This window comes from Nycticebus coucang, chromosome 7, assembly GCF_027406575.1.
Source record: "Nycticebus coucang isolate mNycCou1 chromosome 7, mNycCou1.pri, whole genome shotgun sequence".
NCBI lineage: Eukaryota > Metazoa > Chordata > Mammalia > Primates > Lorisidae > Nycticebus > Nycticebus coucang.
This window is the reverse complement of record NC_069786.1, coordinates 94,150,197-94,164,174: the sequence shown is the minus strand read 5'-3', so window position 1 is coordinate 94,164,174 and position 13,978 is coordinate 94,150,197. Positions and strand designations below refer to the sequence as shown.

Genomic DNA, 13,978 nt, shown 5'->3' with positions numbered 1-13,978 from the left:
TAGCCAAAAACACCTCTCCACAGGTTGAAACCTCTGAGTCTTCCTTTCCGATTCACTTTTTGTCACATTCACTTTTTGCTGATCTTTGTCTCAGGGCCATAAAGCATTCCAGCGTGACTGCACTCGGCCAAGAGAAAGCTGAATAATTATGTTGACGAATGGATGTTTCTGTTCTTTAGCCACTGCCATTAGGCTCTTTGTGGAAAATTGAGTAAATTGGCTCCAGTGATTTTAATTGCCTTGTGTTGGACTCTTCTGCAGATTGATGAAATCAACGTCTATGGAAATACGGCCCTTCACATCGCCTGCTACAACGGACAGGATGCTGTAGTTAATGAGCTGATTGACTACGGTGCTAACGTAAACCAGCCCAACAACAATGGGTTCACTCCTCTGCATTTTGCTGCTGCCTCCACTCATGGTGCTTTGTGTCTTGAATTGTTAGTAAACAATGGGGCAGATGTGAACATTCAGGTATGACACTCTTACTTAGTTTCTGTCTGTGTTAACTATATTTGCATTGAGCCTCTGATTGAGCAAAATCAACTGCTGTAAATTATATCATGTTTTTTACAACTAACTAAAGTTAATTGTAACCCCGAGCATCTCGACTCACACAGCTGTGTTGTTTCGCCAGGCATGCTGGACATGCTGAGGCTCCAGGCACGTGTCCTCAGAAGCTTAGTGAATGTTGCAGGACAAATACCAAGTCTTGAAGATGTTGAACTGGTTTAGATGCTTAACACTGAGGTGAATGTTGAGCTGATAGGTAGAGCTGCTGAGAATTTAAAGGAAGGCCTAATTAATGATTGTATACCTGTTTCCAACCCCAGCATGGCCCTTCAAGGAGGTTCTCAATTATCTCCTTAAAGAAAACCCCAAGTAGTGGCTTCAAGATGTAGCATTGGCTTGGTCCTAGTGTTCATTCCTTTATTCAGCATAAGGACTACCTAGTCCCCACTATATGGTCCTGGAGGAGTACTCCAGGATGAGGTATGATCTCTGCCCTCAAGGAATTCATAGTATGAATGAAATCACATGCACTCAGAGGATCATAAGGTAAAGAGAACATGAGAAGTGGAACAATTGAGTAATAAAGCATTGCAAATTATAAGAAGCAAGTATCAACTTGTTTCTTGCTTAGAGATCAAAAATGAGGGCTGGTTTTTAGCTCTGACTTGAAAGATTGATATCAGATGAGACAGGAGGGCCAGGGATAATCTAAGAGGGCATTTCAGACAGAGAGAACAGCATGAGGAAAGGGGCAAGAGTTGTGGGAAAAGCTCTGGGTAAACTTTAGGGTGCTGTGATTATCAACCAAGGCAGCCTATGCATGCATCATTCATGACCCAGGAGTCATGCATTTAAAGCAGTGGTTCTCAACCTTCCTAATGCCACGGTCCTTTAATACAGTTCCTATGGGTTGTGACCCTCAGGTTGAGAACCATTGATTTAGAGTGTAGCAGAATATTCTAACCTGCTCCAGGAGGCCTTTTATTCACCATTAGCTTCCTTCCCAGCACAATGGAAGGTCTCAGTGCATTTTGTCTCTGATTTTGAAAAATATTATTTTCAAGGTATGATTTCAAGAATATCTCATAAATCTATTTTAATGACCTTCTCTATTCACTACTAATTTTTTTTTTTTTTTTTGAGACAGAGTCTTACTTTGTCACCTTCAGTAGAGCGCCATGGCATCATAGCTCACCGCAACCTCAAACTCTTGGGCTCAACCAATTCTCTTGCCTCAGCCTCCCAAGTAGCTGGGACTACAGGCATCTGCCATAACACCCAGCTATTTTTAGAGATGGAGTCTTACTCTAGCTCAGGCTCATCTTGAATGGTGAGCTCAAGCAATCCACTCACCTTGGCCTAGAGTACTAGGATTACAGGTGTGAGCCACCGTGCCTGGCTGCACTACTAAAAATTTTTAAATGTTTTTTTCTCATAATTTTAAATCGTGATGAATTTTAAAAGTGGCCACAATTTTCAGAATAACAATTTCTTGTGTTGACTACAGTATAAGAGATGTGCCATACACCATGACCCCCCATCCCGCTCCCTCCTTCCCTCTCCCTGCTCTCTCATTCCCGTACCCCCACCTTGTATTAGCTCATCTACTGCCTTCATATTAGAATTGAGTACCTTGGATTCTTGCTTCTCCATTCTTGTGATGCTTTATTAAGAAGAATGTGTTCTACCTCCATTCAGGTTAATACAAAAGATGTAAAGTCTCCATCTTTTTAAATGGCTGAATAGTATTCCATTGTATGCATATACCATGGCCTGTTAATTCATTCCTGGATTGGTGGGCATTTAAGCTATTTCCACATTTTGGTGATTGTAGAGCTGCGATAAGCAGTATAGTGCAAAGGTCCTTATGATAAAAGGATTTTTTCTTTTGAGTAGATGCCTAATAATGAGATTGAAGGATCAAATGGGAGGTCTAGTTTGAGTTCTTTGAGGGTTCTTCACACTTCCTTCCAAAAAGGTTGTATTGGTTTGCAGTCCCCCAGCAATGTAAAAGTGTTCCCTTCTCTCCACATTCATGCCAGCATCTGCAGCTTTGAGACTTTGTGATGTGGACCATTCTCATTGGGGTTAGGTGATACTTCAGGGTAGTATTGATTTGCATTTCTCTGATGATTAGGGGCGATGAGCATTTTTTCATATGTTTGTTAGCCATTTTGTCTGTCTTCTTCAGAGAAGGTTCTATTCATGTCTCTTGCCCAGTGATTTGTGGGATTGTTGGGTCTTTTTTTGTTGATTAATTTGAGTTCTCTGTAGTTCCTAGTTATCAAGTTTTTGTCTGATTCATAATGTGAATCTTTTACTATTCTGAAGGTTGTCTGTTTTTTTGGTTGTTGTTTCCATAGTTGTACAAAAGCTTTTCAGTTTAATTAAGTCCCATTTGTTTGTTTTTCTTGTTGTTTCAATTGCCACAGAAGTCTTTTTCATAAAAATCTTTCCCCAGGCCAGTATCTTCATTTGTTTTTCCCACACTTTCTTTGAGGACTTTTATTGTTTCGTGCTTTAGATTTAAATCTTTTATCCATCTTGAATCAATTTTTTTTTTTTTATCTAATCTGTGGTTAGCTAGTTCTCCGAGCACCATTTATTGAATAGAGATTCTTTCCCCCAGTGTATGTTCTTGTTTAGTTTACCAAAGATCAGGTAGCTGTTAGATGTTAGTTTCATCTCATGGTTTTCTATTCAGTTCCAAATCTCAATGTCTCTATTTTTGTGCCAATACCATGCTGTTTTGATCACTATGACCTATGGTAAAGCCTAACATCTGATAGGGTGATACCTCTGGCTATGTTTCTATCTAACAGTTGCCTTGGCTATGCAGAGTTTCTTCTGGTTCCATAGAAAATAAAGAATTCTTTTTTCCAAATCTTGAAAGGATGATATTGGCATTTTAATGGGAATTGCATTGAATCTGTAGATTGCTTTGGGAAATATAGACATTTTGACAATGTTTATTCTTTCCAGCCATGGGCATGGTATGTTTTTCCATTTGTTAATATCTTCTGCTATTTTTTTTCCTTAGGGTTTCGTAATTTTCTTTGTAGAGGTCTTTCACCTCTTTTATTAGGTATATTCCTAGGTATTTCTTTTCTTTTCTTTTCTTTTTTTTTTTTTAAGCTACTGTGAAGGGAATTGTGTCCTTGATTAGCTTCTTATCTTGGCTATTTCTGGCATATACAAAGGCTATTGATTTGTGGACATTGATTTTATATCCTGAGACATTACTGTTTTGTTTTTTTTTTTTGAGACAGTCTCATTATGTCATCCTCAGTAGAGTGCCATGGCATCACAGCTGATAGTGACCTTCGTCTCTTGCCTTAGCCTCCTGAGTAGCTGGGACTATAGGCACCCACCACAAAGCCTGGCTATTTTTTGATTATAGTTGTTACTGTTGTTTGGCAGGCCTGGACTGGGTTCGAACCCACCAGCTCTGGTGCATGTGGCTGTACCCTAGCTGCCGAGCTACAGGCACTGAGCCCATTGCTGTATTTTTTGATTACTTCCAGAAGTGTTGTAGTTGAGCCTTTGGGGTTCTCTAAGTATAAGATCATATCATCAGCAAAGAGCAAAAGTTTGACCTCCTCTGCCCCATTTGGATGCCCTTTATTTTCTTCTTTTGCCTGATTGTATTGGCTAGGACTTCCAGCACTATGTTGTATAGTAGTGGAGGTAGAAGATGACCTTGTCTATTTCAAAAAAATCTTTCAATTTTACTCCATTCAGTATAATATTTGCTATGGGTTTGTTGTAGATGGCTTCCGTCAGATGAAGAAACATGCCACCTATGCCTATATTCTTAAGTGTTTTAATTTAAAAAGTATGCTGAATTTTATTGAATGCTTTTTCTGCATCTGTTGAAAGAATCATATGGTCTTTGCTTTTGCTTCTGTTCACATGATGAATTATGTTTATGGACTTGAGTATGTTAAACTAGCCTTGCATCTGTGGGAAGAAACCTACTTGGTAATGAATGATTTTTTTTAATGTGTAGCTATAATCTACTGATTTTATTGAGAATTTTTGTATCTATATTTATTAGTGAAATTGGTCTGAAGTTCTTCTTTTTAGTTGGTTTTTTTCCTGGTTTTGGTATGAGGGTGATGTTTGCTTCATAGAATGTGTTGGGGGAGATTTCTTCCTTCTCAATTTTTTTGGAATAATTTCTGCAGTAGGGGTATAAGCTCTTCTTTGAAGGTTTGATAGAGTTCTTGTGTGAAGCCATCTGGGCATTTTTTGTTGGGAGATAATTTTATTGTTTCTTTGATCTCAGCTCTTGAAATTGTCTGTTCAAGAGATCTATTTCTTCTTGGTTAAGTCTTGGGAGAGGGTATGATTCCAAGTATTGATCCATTTCCTCCGCATTGTCAAATTTCTAGGCATGGAGTTTCTTGTAGTACTCAGAAATTATCTCTTGTATCTCTGTGGCATCTGTTGTTATTTCCCCTTTATCATTTCTGATTGAAGTTATTAGAGATTTTTTTTTGAGACAGAGTCTCACTATGTCACCCTGGATAGAGTGCTGTGGCATCACAGCTCACAGTAACCTCAAACTCTTGGGCTTAAGCTATTCTCTTGCCTTAGCCTCCCAAGTAGCTGGAACTACGGGCACCTGCCACAACACCTGGCTATTTTTTGGGAGGGGGTGTTGTAGTTATCATTGTTGTTTGACAGGCCCAGCCTGGATTCAAACCCACCAGCTCTGGTGTATGTGGCTGGCACCCTAGCCACTGAGCTACAGATGCTAAGCCTGAAATTATTAGAGATTTTACTTTTCTGTTTCTAATTAATCTGGCCAAAGGTTTATCAATTTCCTTTTTTTTTTTTTTCCAAAAAACCAAATTTTGTTTCATTAATTTTCTGAATGAATCTTTTGTTTTCAATTTCATTAATCTCTGATTTAATTTTGGTTATTTCCTTTCTTCTGGGTTTGGGATTAGACTGTTCTTTTTCCAATTCCATAAGATGGTTCATTAGTTTGTTGATATTCTCTCTTTCTGTTTTTTGAATGTAGGCATCTGATGTGATAAATTTCCTTCTTAGGACTGCTTTTACTATATCCCACAGGTTTGCGTAACTTGTATCTTTTTTTTTTTTTTAACTGTGTCTTCATTGTTGTTATGTTTGAGGAATTTAATAATTTCCTCTTTTATCTCTTCCTGAACCCAATTATCATTCAGCATAATGCTGTTTAATTTCCATGTCTTTGTGTGGGGATGAATGTTTTTGTTGGAGTTGAGTTCTACCTTCATTGCCATGTGGTCCGAGAAGAAACAAGGTATAATTTCTGTTCTTTTAATTTTGTTGAGGTTTGATTATATCCTATAATGGCATTAATTTTGGAGTACATACCATGGGCTGATGAGAAAAATGTATATTCTTTAGCTTTGGGATGGTGTGTTCTGTATATATCTATTAATCCCATTTGTTCTAAGGTTACATTTAAGTCCTTTGTATCTTTGTTTAGTTTCTGTTTAGAAGATCTATCCATTTCAGTCAGAGGGGTGTTAAAGTTCCCAATTATCATGGTGTTATGGGATATCAGATTGCTCAGATCCATCAAGGTCTGTGTCATAAATGTAGGAGCATTACAGTTGAGTGCATAAACATTTAAATTGAAATGTCTTCTTGATGTATTATTCCTTTGACCAGTATGAAGTGTCCATCTTTGTCTTTCTTAACTTTAGTAGCTTTAAATCTGCTTGTATTTGAAAATAAGATTGCAACCCCTCCTTTCTTCTGATTTCCATTTGCTTGAAATACTATTTTCCATCCCTTAACTCTGAGTCTTGATTTGTCCTTCAAGGCTAGGTGTATCTCCTGGAGATAGCATATGGATGACTTGTGCTTTTTTATCCAATCATCCAGCCTGTTCCCCTTCATTAGTGAATTCAGTACATTGACATTAATTGAGAGGATTGATAGGTGTGGTCGAGTTCTATTTTTCTTATTTTGTAAAATCCATTGTGTAGTTTTATCCTTTGAGCCACTGTGAAAGATAAATTTTGACCTTTAGCTTCTGGGTGTTTACTTTACTGGTGGTCCATTATGATGGTCAGTGTTGAGAATAGGTCTAAGTGTTTCCTGTAGAACTGGTCTTGTTGTGATGAATTTCCTCAGTATTTGCATATCCACAAAAGATTTGATTTCTCCATTAATTTTGAAGCTTAATTTAGTAGGACACAGAATTCTGGGCTTAATATTGTTTTGTTTAAGAATGTTGAAGGTGTATGACCATGCTTTTCTGGCTTGAAAAGCTTCAGTTGAAAAGTCTGGTGTCAAGATGGGCATGGTGGCTCACACCTATAATCCCAGAACTTGGGAGGCTGAAGCCTGAGAATCCCAGCACTTGGGATTGCCTGAACTCACAGATTCAAGATCAGCCATAGTCAGAGTGAGACCCAGTCTCTAAAATTAGCTGGGCTTTGTGGTGGGCACCTGTAGTCCCAGCTACTTTGGAGGCTGAGGCAAGAGAATCACTTAAGCACAGGAGTTTGAGGGTGCTGTGAGCGATGATGCCATGGTGCTCTACCAAGAATGACAGAGTAGGTCTCTGTCTCAAAAAAGAAAGAAAGAAAGAAAGGAAGGAAGGGAAGGGAAGGGGAAGGGGAAGGGGAAGGGAAAAGAAAGTCTGTTGTCATCCTAATGGCTGTCTCTGTAAGTTAGTTGGTGCTTACTCTTAGCTGTTTGCAGAATTTTTTCTTTCATCTTGACTTTGTACAGGTTCATTACAATGTGTCTTAGAGAAGCTCTGTTTGAGTTGAGATGACCTGGGGTTCTATATCCATCTCAAGGGAGTGTATGTGGGTCTTTAGTAAAACTTGGGAAGTTTTCACTTATGATAGTCCCCAGTGGGGCTTCCATTGCTTTGGGACAATCTTCTTCCCCTCCCGGAATCCCTATTACTTGTATATTTGAATGCTTCATGGAGTCTCGTACTTCTTTAAGTGACTGTTCTGCTTTCTCTCTTCTTTTGTGCCTCTTTAATTACCTGGGTTAACACAAAACTTTATCCTGTAGCTCTGAGGTTCTTTCTTCTCCATAGTCTAACCATTTTTGATACTTTCTGCTGCATATATTTTTTTTAAGAGTATTCAGAATTTATTCAAAGATGCAAAAAGCTCTACAAAGTTACCACAAGGCTTAACAGTAGATGGGTGGTGGAAACAGCTTACCCCTGCTGTATCTTTATATTCTATGATTGTCTCCTTCATTTCCTCAAGTTCTGCCATATCCTTTGCGTATTCTTCTTCTTCTTCTTCTTCTTTTTTTTTTTTTTTTTTGAGACAGAGTCTCAAGCTGTCACCCTGGGTAGAGTGCCATGGCATCACAGCTCACAGCAACCTCCAACTCTTGGGGTTAAGCAATTCTCTTGCCTCAACCTCCCAAGTAACTGGGACTACAGGCACTCTCCATAATGCCTGGCTAATTTTTGGTTGTAGTTGTCATTGTTATTTGGTGGGCCCTGGCTGGATTTGAACCTGCCAGCTCCAGTGTGTGTGACTGGCTCCCTAGCCACTTGAGCTACAGGTGCCGAGCCATCCTTCATATATTTTACATATCTCTCATGTGACTTTTGGTTTCATCTTTCCATTTTCTCATCCATTCCTTTTATTGTCTTTATCATTCATATTTTAAATTCCCTTTCTGTCAAATCAATTAATTCTTTATAGGCGGAATCTTATGCAGTAGCTGCCTCATGATCCCTTGGGGGAGTTGCTCTGTTTTGGTCTTTCATGTTGCCTGAATTTTTCTCTTGGTTCCTCCTCATGTCTTCTTTCTTCTTGCTCAACTCCTTGTCCTCCTTTTTCCTTCTCACTGCCTCCTTTGCTTCAAATTACCTTATCTCAGAGGTTAGGTCTTTTGTTTTTTTCCTGGAGACAGAGTCTCACTTTGTCACCCTTGGTAGAGTGCCATGGCATCATAGCTCATAGCAACCTCAAACTCCTGGGCTTACGCAACTCTCTTGCCTCAGTCTCCCAAGTAGCTGGGACTACAGGCACCCACCACAATGCTCAGCTATTTTTAGAGACAAGGTCTCACTCTGGCTCAGACCAGTCTCAAACCTGTGAGCTCAGGCAATCCACCCACCTAAGCCTCCCAAATGCTGGGATTACAGGCATGAGCCATGGTGCCCCGCCCAAAGGCTAGGTCTTGAAGTATCATCAGCCTTAGCAAAGCCAAACTCTTTCTCATTGCCAAAAAACAGGAGTCCTTGTTCTTAATTACAATATGTTGCAATATGTCACTGGGTCACCAGTGTAAGTTTTGGGAGACAGAGGACAAAGCTAGCAACTTCTGTGGTCCTTATTCCTAACTTAGTTGCCTTCAATGATTGCCTGATTGTTTCCTCAGCATTCAGACCCTGCCAGGTTGGGGTCTTAAAGCTCACAAGAATCTTTCAGGGGCAAGTCTCACAGTACCCCCTTACTCCAGTTCCCATGGAGTGGGGGAATCCCTCAGACTGTCCAAGAGTGGAGTTATGATCCTGGCAGGTGGATTAAGATGGCTGTGCTTTAGGCCCCTGCTAAGACCTTCTCACAACTTTCCCACAGAGCTCCCTGGTCACCAAGATCTTCTCAGTATGGCTGCCTCAACAGCCACCAAAACTACAACAGGTCCAATCCAACTGGCATTCAAATCTGGTTGCTGTACACTGTTTAAGCCCCCTACTCTTTTAAGCTTTCCACTCAACACACAGTTTTCCCCAACATCTTAAAACTCTGGAAAGGCTTCCTCTCATCCTGGACCTCTGGGGGGGGGCCAGATGATCCTAGTGGTTGTGATCACTTGCCTAATTTGTTAGCTTTCCAGCTCATTGCTTCCTCTCTGTGCTCCCTGAGCTACAACTCTGGGTAATGTCCACATGCCATGTGTGGCTGGGTTCTTTCTTTTTCCCCCAGTCATTCTGGGGAGACCTCAGCTGAACATCCTTCTGGTCCATCATCTTGCTCCACCTCTCATTTTTAATTTTAAAAAGTAATTTGTCTGTGTATGTGCAAAGAGAAAGAAAAATCTCTGAAGCATTGATTCAAATATAGCCATGAATATACTAGCTAGATTTGATTCAAGTCTCCAGAACCATAATTTTGTCTCTCCCTATTACTATGGAAAGACAAAATTATGATTTGGATTTTTAATTTCTTTTTTATATATTTTTATCTTCTGATTGTGATCCAATGGGCATGTGTAATTTTTATACTCAGAAGAAAGGAAAAACTATTTTCATTTTGAATAAAAGAAAATCTAGATATAGTGGACCTAGAGAGGAGATAATTAGAGGATACCTGGAAGTTAATGAAACCGGTCTAGATAAGAGGGAGTGAGGGACAGGGGAGGAGGAAGAGCCAGCTGAAGGGAGAGGCTTTGCAGAGGGAAAATTTGTAAGACTTGCAGAGTTGAATTTGAGAGTAAGGATTAAAATCTGGCAAAAAGAGGTATCATAGCACAGTAATTAGGTGTTCGAGTCTGGGGCTAGACTATGTAGATTCCAATCCTAGCCTTGACTTTTTATAACTTACATAATCATAAATCACCTCTCCACCTCTCCATGATTCTCAGTTTGTTTATCTATAAAATTAGGAGAACAATCGTATCCTCTTCATGGAATATTACTTATTAATATTATTAGAGGGATGTCAGGAGGAAGAATAGGCTTAGGAGGTAAAACTGATGAGTTTAGTTTTTGAGCTCATTTTGAGCTTTTGGTATTAGCAGTCTCAGAAACCCAACAGTGGAAAATGTGATACTTCAGCTTGAAGGAAAGATAAAGAATAGTAGGAAAATTTTAGGTTGCTTCATTCACATAAAGGTTTGGGTTGAAACTTGGAGAAAAGGATGATCAGTAAAGAAGTGGGGGGGGAGAAATCTAGTAGCCTTTTACTTGTAGAATCAGGAGGAAGAGCCAGGAAAGGAATGAAAAAAGAAGCATTAGAGAGGACAAAAAGGAAATTAAGGGAGTGTAGTATTCTTCTGAAGGTGGAAAGCAGGCAGAAATGAAAAAGCAGAATAGGAGAGTTTTAGAGGTTCAGATATTGTGAATGATGTACATCCAAGGTCCCTAGATGGAGGTAGGATGAAAATATTTGGGGCATTGAAGAGACTAAGGAATGTTACCCAAGGTGGGAGAGAGTCTTTGTATAAGGTCGATGTCACAGAGTGTTATGGTGAGTGGGGAGGAAGCACACAGCTGGCCAAACCATCCATGTCTAGGACTATGGACCTCTGTCTGCCATCCTGGTATCTGAGGGACATCTGTGAATCCTTCAAAGGAAGGAAAACTATTGAAGTTAAATAAAGGAACGCTGTTTACCGATATCTACTTACCTAATTCACAAGGTTGCCTAATGCTTGTCATCACCTTAGTAAATCATGCCACTGACACTCTCAGCATGCCAATACCAGAGGCTAGAAGGCTGCTTTCTGGGACACCTGTCTGCTGACTCCAGTTAGCTGACTAGTGGTCAGCTCAGGTGTTGGATAAGGGACTTCGGCTGTTGTGGTATGTTAATATATGTAGTGTTCTCTTCTCTCCCACGAAATGAACCTAAAAAGCATAGTTACTTAATTATAAAATTTAATTTTTTCCTGTGGACTGCTAATCATAAATAGAATATAAGAAATACCATTTCGAGATTTGAACTTATGTATTATGCAATCTGTGTAAATAGGATTTTGAATCAAATCTAGCCTTCTTCCTTGGTCTCCCTTCATCTACTCTGTCTACATCCTCTAATTTCCTAATTCTCTTTGATTCCTCTTTAGTTATTCCAGATGCACTCTGGATGTACGGATCATGTAACATTTCCGTAGAGCCATCCTGTCTGGCTCTGGAGGTAGCTTTCTAATTGAAGTCGTTATCTCTCTGTAGCACATTGCTCCTTGGATTTTTGAAAGTGTTTGTAGATTGTGAGACTATTTGTATTTGTTTACATTTTCCAAAGGTTGAGGGAAATAGCATATTGAAATGCAGCCAATACCCACCCATTTGTTCACTTTGTTTTCCTCTATTCTCATAAGACACCAAAAGTGATGTCTTCACGATCAGTTACAAGAGGAGGGAAAAGGAGAAGGGACATGTATTCTGCATTTATTTTGCAGTCTCTCGTTTTGCTTAGATCGACAGTGTCCCTGTCTTTGACTTTGTAATGTCAGTTTAATTGTGACAAAGTAAGAAGATGTGATACTTTATAAAATAATCCATTTGAAGTTCACTTGTTATTTTCAAACAGGAAGAGCATGGTAAAGTATAAAATAAGTTTTCTTCTCCATTACAGACCACATTGTAATTTCTACAGCATCTCAAGGCTGTTTTTGTAAGCATTCAGAGTAAGCATTAAAGAAGGCAGTATACCCATAGCCTTGCTGGACATGACTTAGGAAAGTGGACTCAGAAATTATCATTGCCAGGTCACCTACCTCCTGGTCACTAACATTTAGCCTATGTGTAGTCTTAATTCTTTTCTTTCCCTGGGCCTTTGGATCATTTAGCCCTAAGAGACTGGAGCTGACGTCCATCACATCTGCTGAAATGGACCAGTTCCCTTTGTTACATACCAAGACCAAATTATAGAATGGATTGCATTGCAGAAGTTGAAGGCAAAAACTGAAATAGGCAAGAGTAGGTATTAATAGGGATAGAGGGATATAGGGACATGGCCCTTGGGACTTTGGAGAGCAAGTGAGGCATGTAAGTCAACCATGTACCATCTTTGGCCTTTATGATGATAAAAACAAACAACCAAAAAAAAAAAAAAAAGAAAAAAGAAAGAAAGAAAGAAAAGAAACAGAACAAATTGGACTAAATATGGCTCTGTAAAGCCCATGTTTAGATGACTCTTCCATTGTTCAGGAACCTTATTGGGTTTCTCACTATATTTGACTCTTCCCCACCCTGGGCTGGCCTTAGTGTTATCCCATAGAGGCTTTATTACCCTCCAGCGATAGCCATGTGGCTCCACGGGGCACCATGCCACAGAGAACTTAATGCTCTCAAGATCCTGTGGAGTAACAGCATCTGTAAGTTAGGGAAGGTCTGTGGGATTTTAGAAGATGAGGAAATAAGGCATTAAGAACGGAAGAAAAGAATGAATAGATTTCTAAGGGGAATGGTGGTCAAGAAAATTGAAACATTTAGTTCAAGGATTAATCTTCTTTGGGCAATGTTGAGTTCTTCCCTGAAAGAATACTAATATATGTCATAAAAATATTCTTAATCCTCATTAGTTTTCCTTTATGCCTTAGGGCTTGATCTTCCCTAAATCAGTAGAAGGGCTTCTTGATTGATTAAATGAATTCTCAAAATACGATTTTCAAAGCTCCAAATCTGACAGGAAACTGTACCCAGAAAATTGGAAGGAGAAAAGAAATTAAGAAAAATTTTTATGAAATCTTTGAATAAATGAAAGAATTAAACCTATCTTCTGCTTTGAGAATGTGAGGAATGCTTTATCTTTGTCTGAAGTTCTAATAGCAACAGCAGCCAGCTCCCCCCACCATGAAAAGTTTCTCAGATAGATAATAGAACTCAGTAGGATTCCGTAGTCTCAACCTGAGTTCTAACTTTCTGAGTTAGAACTCGTTCTGAGTTCTAACTTTTTGAGTTAGAACTCGTTCTGAGTTCTAACTTTAAAGGCTAACTGAAAAGTATCTTTTTGAGCTTCATTGGTTTTCAGTGACCTCTTGAGATGAATTCCCTCTGCACCCATACCATTTGAACAAAGCTTCCCCAAAAGGGCTGCCATGATTTTCCTAATGCTTTCTTTTTTCTCTGTGAGAAAAAAATACATATCAACTATGGCCTTCAATAGTAGATGAACCCAGGCAAAGATTTGCAAGGATAAATCTGAAGGAAACATTACCACTGACCAAATAGTTGTCCTTTGCATTTTATTTCCTCACTTTGGTCATCTCTGTTTATTTGTCCCTTTACCAGGGACAGAGAAAAAGGGTGATGTGTTTATTGTCCCTAAAATGGGACCAGCTTTGCAAACTTCACACTGTGGAAACCGGTTGCTCGTACTTTGGCTCTCAGCTTGTAATTTGGATAGCTACCAACAAATTGGTGGTTACTCCTTTAAGCCCTTTTGCAGGCACTGAAAAGTGTTTTGCTAAATATTTATGATGATATTTTCTAAGCAGTGACAAATGTATAGCTTTATATATATTTAATTAAATAATAATTACTTATGGTTTTATATTAAATTTAAGAAAAAATATTGGAGCAAAATTTAAAGAAATAGCACCACCTAGGGACAAGTTAATGTCATCTCTGCGATTTCTGCCTTCTGTGTCCTTAACAGTCTTGGATTGCCATCAGTTTTAATGGGAAAGGTATGTTTTAAATCCTTATTCCAAAGTAGCTCCCAGATTTTTCAGTCCTTAGACCTGTTTACAGTTCTGACAGTCAAGACAAAGCTCTGGAATCAGATAACTTTCAGGAGCTCTCTTT

General features: G+C 39.1%; 1 protein-coding gene across 4 annotated transcripts in view; it reads left to right on the top strand.

The window, feature by feature from the left end:
• Positions 1-13,978, top strand: part of ANKRD44 (ankyrin repeat domain 44) — a 359,761-nt gene that overhangs the window by 238,592 nt on the left and 107,191 nt on the right. For all 4 annotated transcript variants that reach the window (XM_053598403.1, XM_053598401.1, XM_053598400.1 and 1 more), the window contains exon 8: positions 262-474. In XM_053598403.1, the coding sequence (XP_053454378.1) occupies positions 262-474 (213 nt within the window). The remainder of the gene's footprint in view (positions 1-261; positions 475-13,978) is intronic.